We start from the raw sequence: 21,067 nt of genomic DNA, 5'->3' as shown, positions 1-21,067 counted from the left end.
TAATAAGAAAATAAAGTAGTAATTAATGTAGTGTAAAAGTGCAAGTATAGACAGAAGCTATATATAGACCTTCAAACCCAAAACGTAAGCGTGTAAATCTACTTTCAATGGTTATTTGCACCTCCATAAAAGAAATTTGTCAGAACGCAACCTCTATTAATGAAAACCTCTATAATTGACACAACGATTTTTTGAACCTCGTTAATTGACACGACCTGCTTAAATGAAAAACCTGGTTAATTGACAAAAAATGGCCGGTCCCTTGAGATTGCAATTATCCAGGTTCCACTGTAATTCCAATAATGACATTACACATCAGAAGTGAAAACAGCTATATCTAAGCAAAACAAAATATACAAAGCTTCAGTTGAAAGAAACCACCAACCAATATTGGTGGGGGCTACTTAAAAACACACCAAAATATTTAATATAATAATTTGATTTATTCCCAAAAAAATTGCCTATCATGACAAACATTGTCCGACTTGAAAATGGTTGATTAGTGAACTTAACGTACACTGACATCAGGATGATATGTGAACCATGTTATTTAACACTTTAAACTCTCGCGTTTTCTACACATAGAGTCGCACCAAGAAAAGTCTGCAGCGGATTTGATAGCCCACGCAGTGTAAGTGTTATTTACACGTCATAATTTGATAGAAGTTTGACGTTTAAAATGACACTTTCACTGCTTGGGCTATCAAAATCGCTGCAGACTTTTCACGGTCTGACTATCATGTTATTTAATTATCGTGCGTCTCGCCCTCGCCTGTACATACATGTACGGAACTACAGAACTATATACGGACATGTACAAGCGAATTCAAATATAATTCTGTTGTCAGTGTACGTTCGAATTGACCTGTACCTATGTAATGCAATGTTTAGCAAGCTTACATACGCGGTAGCAGTGCTAGAGTAACGTAGTAAAAGTAAAACCTGGATGGGCGTAACTAGAATAAACTCTATTATTATAAGTATTATTACAATAAATTTGCTTGTTAATAATATTAATTATATCGTCTGGTTGATATTATCCTGATCGCAGCAAAGAAATAACGGGGCCAATTAAAAGAAATTCGTTGTTCGTAGGACACACGCTATGCGTGTAGCAGGGCCTCTAAAAAAGCAAAATTCACGTGTTGTCGGTACATTTGACAAAGTTTCTTTTTGTCGGCACCATTAAGAAAAGTGTTCGGTATTCATCTGAGCTAAATTTACAATAAGATACAATATTATGTACTATGTACTTTAGGTATTGCCGTTAAGAACATAAAGTCATGAATCTTTAAAGTTGTTGTTATTTGTCAAGCCAATCCGCTTTCATAGCTTTAAGAAGGATTATAGGTAAGTATTAAAGCGCACATTTCAATTCCAAAGTTTAACAACTTTAGATTGGTGTGGTGTGAATAAAGACAAAACAAGGTACCTAAATTAATTAATTTCAGCTTGTCCGAAGGGAATGCCTGACGCCCATCACTTGACTAATGGTAACATTCCATTTCTAACCGCAGCTGCACTACCGGTACTGAACGCGTCGCTGTCACTGTCAATTTCCATAGTAAAATAGACAGTAATTCAGCTGCGGTTAGAAATGGAATGTTACCATTACTTTAATCTTTATCGCTTAATACTCCATAACTTCTAAATAATCGACGTCCTGTCATTAGGTACTTAATTCTAAATTTAATTCAAGTTACTAATGACATCATAATAATAAGTCCATCCGTTTTCAGGGTGTTTCAGATCAGGTAAAATTTGAGTCAGGCGGAAACCCCGTGTACCCTAATTGCCACCACCTGTGTCTGAATTGCCACTTCACACGCAATTATAGTGCATTATAAGCATTCGATTTAAAAAATATACATTAAGGTCAATGAACGATTATATGGGACCTTCAGATATTTATATTTTAAATACTATAATTTGACGACTTGGTTTATATAACATATTACACTTAGGTATTATACTTGTTCCATCCTTTGCCAACTTCTTCGTAGACCTAAATTTAAGCGAGTTTTTTGAGACGGCTGTGACGATTGATTTCTATTAACTTATCTTGCTAGATTTTATTCCCAATTTTGCAGCTTCGCGTTTTCTTCAATCACGAGAGAAAATTCTCGATCAGATACTTGTTATACGTTATACTTCATGCGTAGGTACCTACCTAATTAGTTTCAATCGTAAGCTTCTATTGCGACGAACAATGTAGGTAGGTAATCTCACTTCTTGTACATATCTACCATTCTGTTACTGTCCCTGATCAATATCTAGGTCAATAAACTATTAAACCTTAAAAAATCGATTGACATGAGACTGCATAAACAATGCCATTCGGACTTGCAATCCCCATTGTAAACAAATAGATTTAAAATTCATTTAGAACTCTGTACTATTCCCACTATTGTATCCGTAAGCCGAGCGACGTAACGCAAATATACGACATTTTTTTGCATATGCGTCAGTGAGTCATTTCTTTTGGCACTATTACAAAATTTCCTAGACAGAATTATCTTGGATCAAGATTTTGTTATACCTACTTAAAGGAAAAAAAAAGTGGACGCTAACATACTTTTTTATAGAAGAACAAATAATATATAACATATGTATTTTTTTATTGCACTAATACTGGTAACACGTACGGTTCAAAATTAAATGTCGTGGTACGAATGTAAAAAAAATTGTATGTTAGATTTTGCTATAGTTGATCGATTATTGCAGTTCAACTTTCAAGACGTCAAAGGCCATCAGACATTAAATTGCTACGACGTGGACTCTAATAGAAATTTGCACGGGTAATGACACTAAAGACAAGCTCACCTTTTAACCCAGTTGCTCGGCTATGGAATCCCAACCATTGTCACTGCACCTCATTTTGTATTCCACTCGTTTCTTCATCAGACACCGCTGTGGTCGCAAGTGTTCCATTCGTTCATCCTTCTTCAACTTCAGCTTTTCAAATATCGTCATCTCTTTCAAAATAATATGCCCAATCCGTACCAGTATCGGTAAATAAATAAACGGTAGTTTTAGCTTTGTGAAGTGCAAACATAGATGATACAGGAGTGACGTTAGTGACAATGCGCGTGTTTGTTGAAGAGATGTTTCGGTTTCTTTGATTTTTAAACCGCCTACTTATTTCGTGTTTACCAAAGACATTATTTGAATTTCTCTATTCATTTTATTGGTTCAATTGCTGAATCGGCATTCCCATGTATATTTTTAATAATGACATCTGTTTCACGTGTTTTTAGTTCCTTTAACAGTTTGCCGATTAATGCCACCCATACTCTGTATAACGAATTATATAATGTTCGATTCTTTTAGGATAGCTACTTTTGACTTCAGTTCAGACATGAAGATCAATGTAGAATTTGAATAAAAGTAGGATAAAATATTTTTTCTACTCGTGTACTTTTATCTGTCATTTACATAGTCGCGAACGAACATATAAGGGCATACATTATTAATACTCCTTAAAAGTCTATAGTCTATTGCCCAAAAAAGCACTTGTGTCGTTTTAGAGACATTACGATACGGTAAGCTAGTGCAGGGTAGCAGGTGCCACATACCGGTACATTGCTACCAACGTGACAAACGATTGAATGCATACGGTTTTTATTAAAAAAGAAACAAATTTGTACTGAGTTCATTGCTACCAACATAATAAAAAATACTTTTATACCCTACAGCACCACGACCCTGGTGCGGTGCGGTAGTGTGTAACGGCTTTAAAAAAAACATAACCATAGACATTACTCGTTTGTTTCTCGTTTCTCGCCTTTCCCGGTAATTTCTTGTTCTTTGAGTACTTTGCGTTACTATTTGTTTTGCGTTCATAAAAAGTGTTGAAAATGGACAAAGAGGACAACATCGTTTCTACACCTGAAGAAATATCCGCTGCAGCACAAGCAGCGACCGAAAATTTGTTGCCTAAATACTAAACGCAGCACCTATACGACAAATCTTACGAGAAGTTCATGGCGTGGAGATTGGAGCACAAAACTTCGTCATTCTCTGAAAACGTCTTTGGTGTATTTTCAAAGACTAATTGGAAGCACCGGATCAGATTTATCTTTTAAGCAAGGTTGGTATATGTTACAAAAAATTTTGATTTAGGGGTACACAGTACAACGAGCTATATTTATGTACATTTTATATTTTTGCATTGAAACTGAATATTATTTAATTCTCCTTTTTCTTGTTACAGGTTGCAGTAATATTTGGTATTATGGGTGCTTGTCGCAGACAACAGTTACATACATATAGTAATTACCTACTATCAAAAATTTACATTGACATTTTCATAAATAAAATTTTGTTTGTAATTTTTTGTATTTTATTTAATATTGCCTACTCATAGAAAAAGCATTGTATGCAACGTTGTATAAGTAGTCAAAAAATGCTCATGGCGTATTTATTAACAATGTTCGCCTTCGGCTCACATTGTTACCCACGCCACTCACATTTTTTGACCTCTCTTATAAAACTGTTGCATAAAATACTATTACTCATTCAGTTGTACGAATAAAATTGATTCACTGTAAACTATTAAATGTTGTTATGTGTGTAATTGTTTCATGTATGTATTAAATTACAATTTAGTAAAATGGAATTCTGACAATAATCAAAACATTTCTATCTTGCCTACTGTTAAAGTACGTTTAAGTAAAATAAAAAGTTTAGTGGCAGATAAGAATCTTGTCATTTGCTTTTACAGATTATTAGTAGTGATACATTTATACTGCTCTATATACCTACATATATTTATGATCGCTTTCCTTTAAAGTAGATTTTGTTCTTTATGTACCTAACTGAAAGCGTTACATGGAAACCATTATTTTTCAGCTAAGACAAACACAATACTACCTGGGGTCCCTTTGTTTCCCTTAAAGTTTTAAGTCATAATGTATTGTTTGTCATATTATCGTTAGTCATAAAACTGAAACCGTTAACTTTTCAGGTTTTTCGTAAGGTTATGCTGTAGATAGGTTAGGTTAGGTTAGGTTTGTTTTATGGCAAACCTGAAAAGTTACGCGTTTCTGAGAAAAACCAATTATGACTAACGAAAATTCGGACAAACAATACATTATGACTTAAAACTATTTGGGAAACAATAGAGACCCAATACTACCTACGTAGAATTTTATTATCACATATACCCCTTATTGTACCCGAAATACATGTTTCACACATTTAATATTCCACAAATCTTAAAGCCCATATAATGTCACTATATCTTCATTAACATCGTTATAAAAACATACAGTTATCTCATATAGTTCACCTATTTACAGAGACGAAAGCTTTTCGAAGAATAATTTTATATATCCGTCTGAATATGAGTAACTCGCGAATTGGAACACGTTTTACAAACAATTTTATTTGAGAAATTATCACGCTTTCAATGCTAATATGTTATCGCATGTCAGATTTTCGGAAAATTACTTAAGCGTCAACATATTTTACTCCAGATACGTAGGTACCGTACGTATTTCCTAATGTATAAATATGAAAGTATGTATGTTTAATTGTTTGGTGATGTGAAAAGTAAATTTCCCTTTTCTATCACTAATGTAACCAAACACATTTATTCTCTATTTATAGCCTTCACAATTTTATAACACTAATGTTCTACATAATAAATATCTAAAGAAATCGTAATGAAAATAAGACTACATTAAGCGCCGGCCCATTCCTGGACCAAAGAATGCTTGATTCCCTAGAGACACCACTAAAATCCATATTCGCACGTCCACCTGGTCAGACGCATTAGATGGTTCAGAGAAAGCGGTGAAATTGGCTCCATCCTGCAAAACTGCATAGCAACTAACGACCTCTAATGTAGAGTCATCGAACTTAAAATATTTCCTAAATCGGGTATCGCCCGGGAGCGTCACGCGACCGTCTAGACACAGCACACAGATTAACAGTACGCTCATGGCCGAACAAGCAGACCAAAGGTGCCTCTAATATTGTTAGTATAATATATATATTTTAGCATTCGATATTAGAATCCGGACCATGCGTGCTGTTTTTCGAAATGTGTTTGACAATTATATTTGTTAGTTGGTTCCTGTACTAAAATTTAATAATTTGCGAGTATGATATTATTGTTTTTATTTGTCAATTTTATATAAAAGTTACCTACACATGTATGCAAATTAAAATTGTTTTAATTTCTAAAGGTATCAAAAGAAAGTAGACGTGAAAAGAAAGTAGAATGTATTAATCAGTTCAGCCATACCTATGCTTGTTGACTTTTCATAAAGTTAGACCTCTGTTCGTTAGCGAGTGCTATGTTGTAGATATTTGCAAGAATGCATATAAAATTATACCGAAATTTGGCTACCACGCATACCCTATAAATATTTAAATGTATTTCAAAAGTGCCCGGAGCTGCAGAAAGTTCAAGCCGCCGACTTAGCAAAACTGTAATATATTCGAATTTAATTTATATTTAATTTTGATTTAAGGGGAAGTGACTACAATAGAGATAAACTCACACTACCTACAAGATTAACCAATCGCAACAATAGATGTATTTGTGTTAATCAATGCATACACTAAGTAACAGAGATTAAAGAGAATCATTTACATACGATAAAATAAATAGCAATTAACTTTCTTTACAAAACTATACAAAATCATTAATTTATTGTCACCAGTTCCCAAATTGGATTTTTTTTCTGAATATGAATATAGTTTTGGACACTTTAGTGCAGAAATTAACCCTTTCGTTTTCAATGTCACTTTCTTTTCTACGGCGCTGATTCCTCAAGCGTGAAAAAGTTATTAGAAATTTTGACAAAAGAGTCTTCCATAATTGAAGTTATTTTACGTTACAATTTCCATTTAAATAATTCATTTATGGGAATTGATTCCTATTTTTCTGATATTTAATCACAAATCGTTCTTTTCATTGCCAGAGTACGCACGTAATCCTTGAAAATAAGTGGTAAAATAAGGTAAAGGAGGGGGGTAAGAAACAAAGTATCTCCCTCCGATGGGATGCGGCCGCTTATCTCATCTCGCTCCATCTGAGGATGGACAAAAGATGGTATTGATTTTGCCGACTATACGCCATTCGACCGATGATGGTGCAAGTTTACGCATGTCGAGGGTTTGAAAAATACATACATCATATGTATTGTATTGTATAAATCATGAGATCAGATGTATAAATTAAAATTACGACCGCAACTGAAGAATAAAAATTTGCATGAAAAAATAATTATTTGTGAAAATAAATTTAAGGTACCTACTTAATTACAATTATTACAAATGAGTAATTATGCTAAAAGAGGGTTGTTATATATTTAACGCCAATATTTGTCCGTCTATATCTATGGCATCGTAGCTCAGCAGTGAACCGATTTTGATGCGGTTTCTTTTAAGGTGAAAGCGACCTTGCGGTGGCTTTTAGCTATTATGTTTGATAGAAATCTATCCGGCAGATTGAAGAGTATCAGCTCTTTTCCAAAATGATGTGCCTAAGGCATTTTTGACATTAAGTAAACAGATTTTTTTGGCATATAATAGGATTTTTTAATGTATTAATTATATGTATTTGCAGTATTTTTTTACAAGTACTTGGATATTGCTTATTGGACAGACAGGATTTGACAGTACATACCTAAGTACGTTTTTTGGCGGTCTAAAAAACTACTTTTTGATCAGATTTTTTGGAGTACCCATAAATTTTTGTACTAATTACTACTTTATTGCTGTTCTCATATTATAACACTCTAGCTGCTGTCTAGAAGAGGGTGCTCAATCAATGGGGGGTATTTGTGAACAAAATATTAAAATTTAAATTCTCGTTTTTTACAAGATCACAAAGCAATTGACCCTAATATCTTATAAACTTGTATGTGCCAAGCTATGTAGATGGCGACAAGAAAGTAAATACATACATACATAAAAGAAAAACCGCACCAGCCTACGTCGCACGCGCATACGTCTGCGTTCATTTAAACAATTCCGCCGGGGTTGCCTCGGTAACTGTTTATGGAGTCGCGCCAAACCGGGCGCGCGAAAAAACCCGAGCCAAGCCGAAGGAAACCCGAATGCGGCAAAAAAAGGTCCAGTGTGTTCTGGTTTCTACTCAAGCTTGGTTTGGTTGCCAATAAGAATCAAAATTATAGTAACTCGAATGTTGCACCCAATGATTCGATTAAATTAGATGATTTATTTCATGAAATATATTACAGTACAATTTTGCCTGAGCCAAAATTACCATCTATACATATGTAACTATCAGACTTCAATTAACACGGATACAAGATTTTTTTTTTGCAAGGGCAGAGTCTGACCAAAACCTTGTAGGTACACAGTAGTAGTTATAGTAGTAGTTTAGTAGTAGTTGGTAGGTATTACAGTTGGTTCTATGTATAGAAAACAAAACCACGTGAGCGATGTTATTTTATTTTAAATTGCACATTATTACACTATGGCACGTCGTTGCACAAAGAAAAATCATAGGCATTCATCCGTGTTAAATGTTTTACGTCACGAACTTAAAAAAATTAAAAATATACATGGTTTTAGAATGGCAGATTAAGCGGTTGTTCCATAAATACTTCGACGAAATAAGGACCTCCCTTTCATTATATTTATACTGCAAAGGGATATTATTGTAGAGCTATATAAAAATATAATAAGTTAAATTTTTGGCTAGAGATGCTGGCGTGAAAGAGTTGACCTTAGTACCTATAATATGTATCTTATTTTACCGCCGCTGGGTAGAATGCAGTATCGCCCGCGACGTTGTAGCGTAGTAGCCCGCTCCCGCGCCCCGCTTGCGTACTACGCTGTTTTTACCCACCACCGGCGCTCGCGCAGGCTCTATTTGGCGTCCTTTTTATACGCTTATTGTTTAGATAAGGAAAACCTATATAGGGTCGGTTGCAATTATAAATAGTGTATTGGATAGGTTTGTCGTTTTGTTTATTGTAGTAGTAGCCAGTACAAAAGCACAGTTGATGATTTATGTTATGAATTTGTTCGTATATCGAAGTTCTTTTTAATTTTTTAAATATCATCTTGTATAGGATTTCACCCACATGTAATGTGTCGCATATACGTCGCATCCGATGAGTATTTAAAATTCTAATAAGATTTTCAGTAATATTAAAGTGTAAGCTTTCGAGATGATTTGATATAAATAGCAATCAATTTACCAATCAATAAATTTTAGCATGATTGTTTTACACGAAAAATGATGTCACGTTGGACGTATGTAGACACGAGATTGATTAGACACTATTTATCTATCCGTCAAGTAAATAATTATTTCATAGACATACCTATGAAGTCGTTTTATTTTACTACCACTACGTGATGTCATGAAACTCTTCTCGAACTAATATCGCCTATCATTGTGTGATTCTAGAACATTTCAAGACTTAGGTACAATGATGTGATATTTTTTATGGCGACAATGCAATGTCTCGAGCAGGCTTAACGATAGAGACACGATCGAAATCGATACAAGAAAATACAGTCGATTTTAAGACTTCTTTACTGCAATTTTGACTTGCAACTGCCCAAAGCTTCGGCCACTAGACCAAAAAGGTGACCGTGCACCGCCGAATCAACAAAAGCGTGACTCACAATACCCAGAAGCTCCCGAACCGATAAATTTTCCGGCCCGGCCCGTGCCAAGTGCCCCTCGAATTTCCCGGATGAAGTGCCTTATTTATCGCACTCGTTATAGCGATTCGGGATTAAAAACGGATTTTTAAAATCCACCGTTTATTTTGGTTTAATGCGCCAGGTGCAATTTCATTGGATACATCGTCGCGGAAACGTGATTTTCCACCGCGCTGTACCGAGACCGAGAATACTCTGATACAATAACTTCAGACACATGATACAAGAAGCCTAAAGGGACTCACTGATTAACAGTCTGCCGGAAGGTATCGGCCTGTCAGTTGTTCGGAACTGCCAAAATTTTGTTCTAACTGACAGGCAGGTCCGGCGGACTGTTAATCAGTGGGCCCCTTAAGATAAACAAGAATAGATTCGAACTTTAATTTAATATCACACACAGATTTACCCTTCTGGTGCGTTGCTTGATGATATCGAATGTTTTTTTTGAGGACATTTTACCGCTCTGTGCTAATTTTTAGGGTACCTGAAGGGTCCCATTTTTTGAGAAGACCTTCAGAATCAGAATCAGAAATTATTTATTTGCATTGATACAGTATGGGGATGTTACAATATATGGTGTGTATAGTGTTCATTACATTAGGTACATACTTACGCTTTGTTAATTGAATTGACACAAATAAAACACATATAAAGACATGCTAAATGAATTAAATGATTGTTCTTCATAGGCATTGAAACCTGCGATCATATATAACCATGGATACCGCCTTTAGGAACATTACCGTTCAAATTCTCGGGCCAAATTAGCACACATACACAATTACGCCTACATTCAAATAAGACGACGCGTTTACAGAGCCTGTAATCAAAGCTGGTAAACAAAATAATAGTCATCTTTATTACACTAATGGTAGATAGCTAAGTGTAGATGAAATGCATATAATGTCAATAACTACCAATCAGCGACATTAATGCGCTAATAACCTTCTTGCTGTACGTACTGGCCGCTGAGAATTCGCGGTCCATATTTGATTAGAATATGACTTGGACAGGGACAGGTTTATGCCATACATTGAAGAACCAGTCAAATAATTCACGTATAATAATTTAATGCAGATTAAAAGATAACTAGTTAAAATGTTGTTATGAAATGACAGACTAACTCAACATAAGTAAATAGGTATATCATTGTTGTATAAATGTATTCCGCTAAAATAAGTATTTTGTATATTTTATTATCAATCTGTATGGCAGTGCGAATTCACGTTCAGGTATAGTCTGTCCGTTTTTCTAAGATCAAGTACGCCATAGTAAATGTATGGCGAACTTGATCTTAGAAATCGGATTGGCTATACAGTCTGCAAAATTTACACGGGTACACGAATCGGGTCAAAAATATTTGAGCGGAGTCACAATAAATCCCCACTTTCAGTTCAGAATATTTTATATGTATATAGCCAGTCAAGCAAGTTTGTCAGTAGAAAAAGGTGCAAAATTAAAATTTTGTATAGGACCACAGCCGTTAGCGCGCTTACATTTTCTAAATTTGCCGCTCTTATAATATTTTAAACTTTCGCGTTTTGAACACATATTAACTCACATTATACGAAACGAAACTGATTTACGTCGGTAAATCAAGGTAATTGAATATAATTCGCGTTAGACCCGTTTATAATGTGAGTTAATATGTTTGCCGCTCTTTTGTACTGACGGAAATGGCTTGAGAGAGAACCTACATATATGTGACAGTAGAGGGTGGATTCAAATGATCAACATTTTCAGATAATGCATGTATTTCTTAAATTAATTCAGTGAAAGCATAATAGGAAAAATGTATCTACATAAAGGAGACCGGGTATGATTATCTCACGGGTTATATCTCATGAATAGAACATATTCTAGATATGTTGCCAGGCATCCACTCAATTTCATGTCTCTCTAATTGGACAGCTTTTTTCCATAGTTCTCTCCGAATAGCATCTTGTGGGAATCTGAATGGAAAGTAATGTAAAATGACAATACCAAATTTGATTATTAATTTGAAATAACTAGGTAGTTTTTTTATAGCTCCATCTCATGAAATAAAAAAGGAAAATACAAATCTGTAAGAAGAAATTTATTACTACATTTCTAATTATATAGAAAATACCTAAACCAAACACAATATGAAGTCGGTTAAAAATAGTCTACTTCATTTAGCATAACACCATCCCTATTATCCTCGCAATTTAAAAAGTCGTATGTTGTTATGAAAGTCGTATGCAGTTGTTACGTTTTAGCTTAGCACGGTAGTATTGAAAACAAATCGTCATGTTTTTTCCAAATTCTACTGAAGTTATCTGTTTACTACAAGTGAAAAGTGATTCCACTGTCCTTGGTATGAACTAAAATAACTTCTGCACCACTTCACGACACATGAATATATTTTTAATTACAAAAAAACGTTGTTTTTATAAATCAATTTAGCCATTTGTCACTGACTGTCATCTCGGTCGTACTGAGATTGCCAATCGAGCAGTTTGTAAGTACCGCCTATCGCGGGGTAGTTTGCGTTGGGTCATAATTGAGCGGACAGAATACTTCCATGTATATCATTTCGCTGATTGAAACTTCAACCTACTACTACTTATTATGACTGACAATTTTTATGGCACTTTCGGATTGGGATATAACATCAAAATAATATAATATGAAGGTTAGTTACCCCATAGTTACTATTCATTGCCTTATATTTATCGAATCGAACTCAGGAAGCTCTACCTCCCATGGTTTATGTCATAATTAAGCTTTTAAGCTTTCATTAATAATCTATAAAAGTTATCGATGGTGGTTGCCATAGTAAAATGCAGCTAGCGTATTTTCTCAGGGTTATCATGTCTCAATGAATTTGTGACAGGGTTTTTGCATTAAATGTTACAGAATTGAAACAGACATTTTAAAGTCCATATCAATCCGCTTAAAGGCGTAATAAATATTGATCGCGATATTCGCGATAAACAATATAAGATTATTTAAAAAAAAACGCAAAATGCTGTTTTTTATCTTTTATATACCACACCAATTAAGTAATATTTTTACGAGTTTTATGTTAATGTATTAATATTATTGCTATGTAAAGTTATAACAAGAACAACAATTAATAGAAGTGTTTAATAGCGATACTTGTGGCAACCCTGACTCAGGTCTTCATTTAGAACGTTGGTGGTCGTATGCAGGTAGGTCATAAAAATTTTAGTACCCGCCAGAACTCATTTCAATAGGTATAACAACATTTTAATTATAATAGTAAGGGTGGTTTACGTATAGTTTATTTTCCAATATGGTGGAATAGTATTTGAAATGGACATGTTTCCCACAGGCATTGCGCGTGAAACGGAGGAGTTGTTTGTTTTTAAATTGTATATTGGGCAGCAAATGCTTGGCAAGTTGTAAGTTTAAATACTTTAAATTACCTACCCACCAGCGAGAAGGAATTAATAGAGACCACTCCTGAAGATAATTAAGTACCCATAAATTTATGTTATTTTTATGCCTTCCAAAAAACTTAGTATGTAGTTTTATATTATACTTATTTAGTTTATATTTATATTTAAGTTTAGTTTAGTTTATGTATTATTTTAATTATGAAATAAATTCTTTTATTTTTAGTTTAATGATTGGTCAATTATCAAACACGGTGCAGAGTTAGCATACTTATATTTTTTTTTCTAGGAGAAAAGTTCTGTACCTACATATAGGCAGATGTTGTCATGTTGCGATTTTTTAATATACGATATGATCACTCAAACTCTACTCCGCTTCTAACGCTCTCTTTTATAGAGTAGCAGAACTTTGTAAAAGACTTCACTAGACTAGACAGTAACATGCCTTTACAGGTTTGTTGCTTTTGGAGAGGGTTTATGATATGTGTGTAGATAATATCATGTAAATGATTAAAATCGCCGATTATTATCGCCGACTATACTCTTAATTTTTCACGGAAACTCTACGAGCCAGGTGCAAATTATAACCTTAAGTAATTTTAGTAGGGCGATCGGGTAACGAGACGGCCGCTAAAATCTTCTAACGACGTACCTACGGTGAAAGTAAAACGTATTACACATTACACTATACGACTTACTTCACAAAATGATAAGTTAACCATACTAACCTATAACCTTGCAAGCAAGATGAATACCTGTAAACACAAGACATCCATGTTCAAAACTAAATATCGCAACTAAACAATTCAACTCCTACAAGTGTCAAGTGTTAGTTTTTTTTGTTAGCCTAAATGAATGTCCCACTGCTAGGAAAGGCCTCCCCTCGTTTCCTCCACTCAACGCTGTCGTTTGTATATAATGATATTAGGCAATAGTTATTGTTTGACTTCATGTATAGATTGTATAGCCTACTATAAATCGCCATCACAAACTTAAATGAAGACATAAAAGTCTGCAACATAAAAATGAACATTTAAGAACATGTCGCTCAACCAATCGTGTCGTTCCCGTGTCGTCAGTCAGTCAGTCTGAGTCAGTTGGCGAGTCGCCAGCGGTTCACCTGCGGTGCTCCCATTCGGCTTCCGTCGAGGATGCGACCTGACGACTATTTATAATAGCCTGACGAATACATTGATTAGCATGGCGAAGTACGGCGAGGACAGGTGATTTTTCACGTGGCTTCAGAAGTGGGATAACTTTATAAATTAAACATAACAATTGACAATAATACGATGGAACCTAGCAAGGTACTTGATGACACCTGTAACAACCTGCAGTTATTTTCTGGTCTGCTGCTTTATTCGTTGGTAAACCAGGCGGTTGATAGTACAAAGTTGCCTTATTAATACTTTTTAGTTTTACTGCCAGTCCGCGAAATAAATTCTACGGGTAGAATAGTAGCAAATGTTATTGTTAAGAAAAAACATTGTTAGTTTTTGTGGATTTCATAAAATTAAGCAACAACTACTAACCACGATCGAGCAGGGGTATATTTCTCTCAACTCCATATTTGGTCCAAAGAAAGTTTTTTTACATTCCATTAAAATATATTTCCTGTGGTGTCTATTAAAATGTCTTTTTATTTTCATGAATGAACGTCTAGTCGAAGTTGACGCCAATTCGTGGGCCCACGCACGAGTCATAGTATAACGACCTTATTGGGGTTTTCTGAACGTTCGTTGATTGATGACTGTCTAGCTAGCAAAAATGAACGTACAACTGTAGAAACCCACACAGAACTATTGACGTAAAACGTTAGCAAATATTATATAAGTACGATGTCGACGGCATCTCCATTGTCGGAACCTAATGAGTCTCATCATAAAATTCTTACCGGCCAGGCTTTCCGTGAATTTTGTTCGTCATTCATAAAGTGGGCGTTATGAATGGGAAAAATCTTGGATGGGATGCTAGATTATGGCTTAAATGCCAAGGGTCAAGAAGCTGAACTGAATAACTGTAGATTCTTATGAAAATGTAGTCATTCTCATACTAATAGACTATGTTCCATTTTTAGAGTTCCGTAGCCAACTAGGAACCCTTATAGTCCTTTACTCGAAAAAAGAAGAAAAAAGGTTTCAGTTTCAAACTAACTGAACATTTCCTTTGCTTAACTTTTTCAGTGACGATAGAGGACTCCATGTCTTATTTCATTTTGAAAATTTGTGACTTTCAAGTCTTACTCGTATTTTACTCTTATCTCACCCAAAAACCTGTCGGAATAACCCTAACACACCTTATATTTGTCGTAGATCTACAAAACAGCCAACTAAATCTCACATTTTAAATCATAATAGCAACAACCGAGTGACTACAATTCTGTTCAAAATATATTTTTCACAATTTGCCTTGGCCGACTTAACACTCTCGTATCCGTAGAATTCAACGGTTTTCGAAAGAATCAAACAAACAAGTCGTCCCAAAAAAAAACCGGGCAAGTGCGAGTCGGACTCGCGCACGAAGGGTTTGGTACGGAACCGTAAAGCAAAAAAAAAACGGAAAAAATGCAAAAAGAAAACGGTCACCCATCCAAGTACTGACCACGCCCGACGTTGCTTAACTTTGGTCAAAAATCACGTTTGCTGTATGGGAGCCCCACTTAAATCTTTATTTTATTCTGTTTTTAGTATTTGTTGTTATAGCGGCAACAGAAATACATCATCTGTGAAAATTTCAAGTGTCTAGCTATCACGGTTCGTGACATACAGCCTGGTGACAGACAGACAGACGGACGGACAGCGAAGACTTAGTAATAGGGTCCCGTTTTACCCTTTGGGTACGGAACCCTAAAAACTGAAATTTCAATGGGCTTATTTTCCAATGCATCTTTCAGATTCAATAGTACAACCCAATCTCCCTGAGATCTGCGACTCTTAATAAGCTAGGTACGTTTGAAGACTGTTTGAGTATGTGCATACATATTTACCTACTGAAATTAAACTCCTTTGATACTTAATGATTAATTAAACTCAAAAACTATATTCCAATTAGACAATTTACACATAAACAACTTATACGAGTATTGCATTCAATCCACAGACACTCAATTTGACCATTGCCAACATCCTAAAAGTCAAGTTTTCGTATAGTTTTCTAATCGTATTCAATATGGCCAGAATCTCAAAATATTCCAAAAAATACCCAATCCATTTCCCAGACATTAGTATGACATATCCTAAAGAGATAGTAAATGATCTACATTAAGTTTTCCTGAAAGCAAGCCAATTTTTTTTATCCAAACGGCATTTGGCGCCATAGCACGATGTTATTTTACCAGTTCGAGATAGTTCTTCCTTTTCATTCAGGCTTGTTGTGACAGGGACGGGTATTCTGAAACCGGCGGCAAATCATCATGCTACGACTCCCTTAGATAATACAGGTTATTTCCGATGTTACATATGTAACTCGTCAGACGAAATAATAAGGCCATCGGCCTAATGACAGCGGTCTATATTTAACACGGACATTTTGGAGGCGACGAGTTTTTGAGAGAACTGAGTGCTTGAGGTGAAACGCGTGATTCTGGTAACAAGCTTGTTTCAAGTGAATTATGCCACAGACCTAAATGATTACGAAACATTAAAATACTGTTATTTTGGTAATAAGTTTGATCTTTGACGGACACACTCATCAAAATACACAACTGAACTACTGCAGCTAGAAAATATGCACAGGTTAAAAAAATAAACGATACGGTGTGATTTTACAAAATGTAACTCAATTAATTTAATTTATTTAATTTTATTATTTTATTTATTTTATTAATTTTTTTTTATTTTTTTTTTTATTTAATTTAATTTATTTAACAAGTTTTAGGGACGTTTAAAGTTTGTATAGTATTTAAAGTACCTACTGGAATTTAATTTTTAGACTAGATCTGAAAACTAATTTCAGCGTTTTTGTAGCCCTGCATGGTTTTATTAGTTTATATGAAATTATGAAGGCCAGTATAGAGACGATTAATATTTGAAGGGACTTCAAACTAAACTAACGTACCTAACGTTACGTAGGTGGAAAGCAAGAAAACCAATACCAGTGGTTTCCAAAATTTCAATTGCCATGTCAGTTTATGCCAAATATCATGAAAATTCATGAAAGTTTTCATCAAGTCTTAGGCTTAGAACGCACTGCGATTAATTTCTAGCGGTTTCAGAAGGAACCGCAAAAAGTGTAACGTACGGCATGCTTCTGACTGCGCACGCACTTGCAAGACTGAAAACGCAAGATATTCTGTAACTGCAAGATATTAATCGCAGTGCATTCTAAGCCTTAAGTAAGCTGTAATCAACTAATCACTTTCACGTCCTTCGCTCATAGCTAAGGGCTGATTTAGACGGCACGCGAAGTGCATTCGATTTTAGTTACATTGCGGACTGTTGGTTACGTCCAATTCAACCGACCAATCAAAACCCGCAATGGTATGAAACTCGCATGCGAGTTCTCGCATCGTCTAAATCGGGCTTAATGGTCGCAAACGTCTCAATGTACTTTAATTCGGCAGGTAGTCCAGCAAGAGTGGAACCAATGCAATCGGTGCGCACGACACGCGGGAGCCGTGTGCGGCTCGAGTGCCGGGCGAGCGCGCGCCCGCCGCCTCGCATCACATGGTATAAAGACGGCCGGCCCGTCGCCGATATCGCGCTCAGGAGATTCCGGGTGCAGAACTTTAGGTAAGTTAAACCAGCCATTCTCAAAGTGTGTTCCGCGGAACCCTAGGGTTCCGCAAAGCCTGTTGGGGCTCCGCGAAAATACTTGTAATAATAAGAAAAAAAACAGCTCTTTTATAGGTATAGATCTGGTCCACAGTGATGAACGAATTTTTTTAATTTGGGGCTCCAAAAAATATTTCGCTTGCCAAAAGGGTTCCGTCACCAAAAAAGTTTGAGAACCGCTGAGTTAAACTATCATAATAATAACTATTTTGCATTAGCCATGAAAGCGCTCCGAGTTCACTCTGACAGCGACGAACGCAGTACAACAGTGGTGTTTGCATTGACATATATCTAGGACGGGCCTTACGCGCAATGAGAATGGGACCAGTAAGTACATAACAGCGGTGTGCCACCGCTACAACGCGATTGGTTGATGAATTCGCACCACGCGCGCGATTGGTCGCAACTAGTTGCGTTAGATTGCACGATGGGCTCGAATTCGTGAGTGACACCGCTGAACTAGCACAATTCTTAGTGCCATGTTAGTGCCCGTAAGGCCCGTCACACGTTACGGGCACTAACATGGCATGTTAGTGCCTATAAGGCCCGTCCTTAGATATATGTCAATGGGCGTCTGTTAATAAACAAATGCCCTAAATTTGTAAGCGTATTTTAATCTAGCCTAGTTTTAATCTAATTAGTTTCTTAACCCATTGAAGGCCACGCCTATCGTGAACCTTATTGCAATGCAGAAAGGTTGATACTGAGCTGTTGACGTCAGTTGACGTCTTCGGCGGTCAAAAGGATAATGCACATTAAAAGACACCAAACAAAGCAAATATTTTAAGCGAGTTTATGACACTTTGCACCAACTATGTGTATGTACCTATTCCGCAAATAATGCAAATATGAATAGAGAAGTTAGCTGCAGCCAGTGAACCTTATAAAATTTAAAGGCATCGTACATTTTGTAAAGGGTTGCTCGTTAGGTACTTCTGAATAAAGCTGTAGGTATCAGTATTTAGCTGACTGGCAATCTTTCACGCCAGACGAATGCTGCAATTAAATTGTTTTCACTCAATTGACCGCAAACGTCTTTTGGTGCAAAGCGACAAACTAATTGTAAGTTATCACCAGCTCACCCGAATCATTAGGGACGGTGCCAATTCACTGACCTTCGTGTAATTACCTACGCTGTGATGGTATACCTAACCTAGATGGTTATGTTAGGGATTTTTAAGACAAAAATAAAAAATGACGATAATACGAGTTTCACTGAACAACGTTCAGCTGATCTTAGAAACTTTCGTTTAGTCGAACTACGTAGTTTTTAGTTGCAATTACCATACCTGATTAACTTAATGACCTAGAACCTGCGTAACTATTTACATACATATATGTATTACTATTATCATATCATATGTTTTTACCTAATCGCTAACCTTCTAACATTTTTTGTGATGATAATAGGCAATATCTGTTAAATACCTACCCGAAATAATTAAAAAAAGAAAATCTTTATTAACATTGCTCATTTGTATCTAAAACTTTATTTTTGTAGAAACGGGAGAACCTCAGATGCTCTGACCAGACCAGACTAACCCGATCGAGAGACCGATCACATACATATGTAATATCGAATAACTAGGTGAATTAGATTGGAACATTTACCAACGGCGCTTTCTACTAAAGTTACGTAATCAAAATCAAAGTAGATAATGTATTCATATGCCCCGTAAATAAATTGTAAACCCCTAAAATTCTACTGATTAGGGGCCCGATTCGGATTTTGAAATAGACATCTATTACACATCTTTAAGATACGATAACGATATATTTAAGATCTAACCTGTCAAATTTGACATTTGCGCGATTCTGGAGGTACTCTTGAACGATTTCCACAGGATATGACTTAGAGATCTAATTCACATCTAATAGATATCTTACTCTATCTAACGTAAAAGTGACATTGGTTGCCCGAATTGCGCTGCAAAAGAGAACTAGTTGATATCTAAACTATAACGTATCTAGAATGGATCTAGTACGTGTCGTCTCTTGTGAATATGTTGAAGTTCGAATACGGCAGTAGACTTCAAGAATGTTGATCTTGATCTACGACAACGCCCGAACAATCTCAAACAAAGACACGTTGTTCTGCAATGACTCTTGCAATCATATGGAGCACCCATCAGGCATACTTATTGCGACTGCAAAGATCTCGCTAATCACAACTGCAGGCTGTCAACGACCTAAAGTGCAGCCATCGGACAATTACGCGAAAATAACCCTTAACGCTTAAAGAATAGAATTATTAAAGGTGACCCGCTATACTGGTAAGATATGGTTATAACAAGTAATTATTAGTGACACGAGAAGCAATTTCACGGGTCGTTTAATCGTGTTTGTATTTTTGCAGTTGGCCATACGTTAACTGTCGTAGTATAGTATGTACTTTTATTATTATATATATACGGATATATACAAATACATCTAATGTAGGTATATGTATAGGTACTGTAATCAAGTACTTACATAATTTGTCCTCTATCAACCTCTTTTGCCTCTAAAGTAGTATTTATTACCAAGATCGTAGTTTTATTTTAATGCAAGATGTTGGCAAACAAGCAAACAACCCAACAGTTAGTGAGCAGTGACAATTCCAGGGGAACACCCCCGATTATAACAATAATTATGCTCAGTGCTCCATTGCTGATCTTTGAAAAAATGCGTGAAAATTTTGGCAAGGAGTTTTATCTATGTTTCTTTTTGATAAACGGAGGGTAATTAAAACACAGTAATTAGGAAACCTAAATGTCTTAAATTTTGAGCTCAGTAACGGACCAGCCGTAAAGTTTACGAAATTAGTGCCTGACCCGTTTAGCTGCAGTTAACACTGTTTAGTCCGACGCCCAGTTGTTACTATGAATCTGTTTTGCGCGCGCGGACTCGAAGTAATAACACTGAGTGTTTGCTTACGTTGTAGCATGTGCAGTTTTTTAGGTACTTATGAAAGCTGACTGAACTTTTAACTTACATTAACTCTACTTATAAATCTTTCCGCAATTCAACACGATATCTTAAATATATCTACCTACTGCTAGGAGCCAAAGGAAACAAATAGAGTCAAGAAAACGTTTTGTACTTAACTAATTACTAACCTAATTAATATATTATACCTATATGCATTTCTACCTAAAATAGACATATACATAGAACAATTTTAAATGTATACTTAATAAAACTTTAAATTGAAATGAATACCTACTTAATAGCCTTGTCATTCCAATCATAATCACAATTCCTTTGGAATATTTA

General features: G+C 35.5%; 1 protein-coding gene across 2 annotated transcripts in view; it reads left to right on the top strand.

Moving 5' to 3' along the window:
• Nucleotides 1–21,067, top strand: part of LOC134665851 (protein vein) — an 84,287-nt gene that overhangs the window by 54,730 nt on the left and 8,490 nt on the right. For both annotated transcript variants that reach the window (XM_063522883.1, XM_063522882.1), the window contains exon 2: nt 17,602–17,770. In XM_063522883.1, coding sequence (XP_063378953.1) covers nt 17,602–17,770 — 169 coding nt within the window. The remainder of the gene's footprint in view (nt 1–17,601; nt 17,771–21,067) is intronic.

This window comes from Cydia fagiglandana, chromosome 7 (assembly GCF_963556715.1).
Source record: "Cydia fagiglandana chromosome 7, ilCydFagi1.1, whole genome shotgun sequence".
NCBI classification, from domain to species: Eukaryota; Metazoa; Arthropoda; class Insecta; order Lepidoptera; family Tortricidae; genus Cydia; species Cydia fagiglandana.
This window is presented reverse-complemented; position numbering and strand designations above follow the sequence as displayed.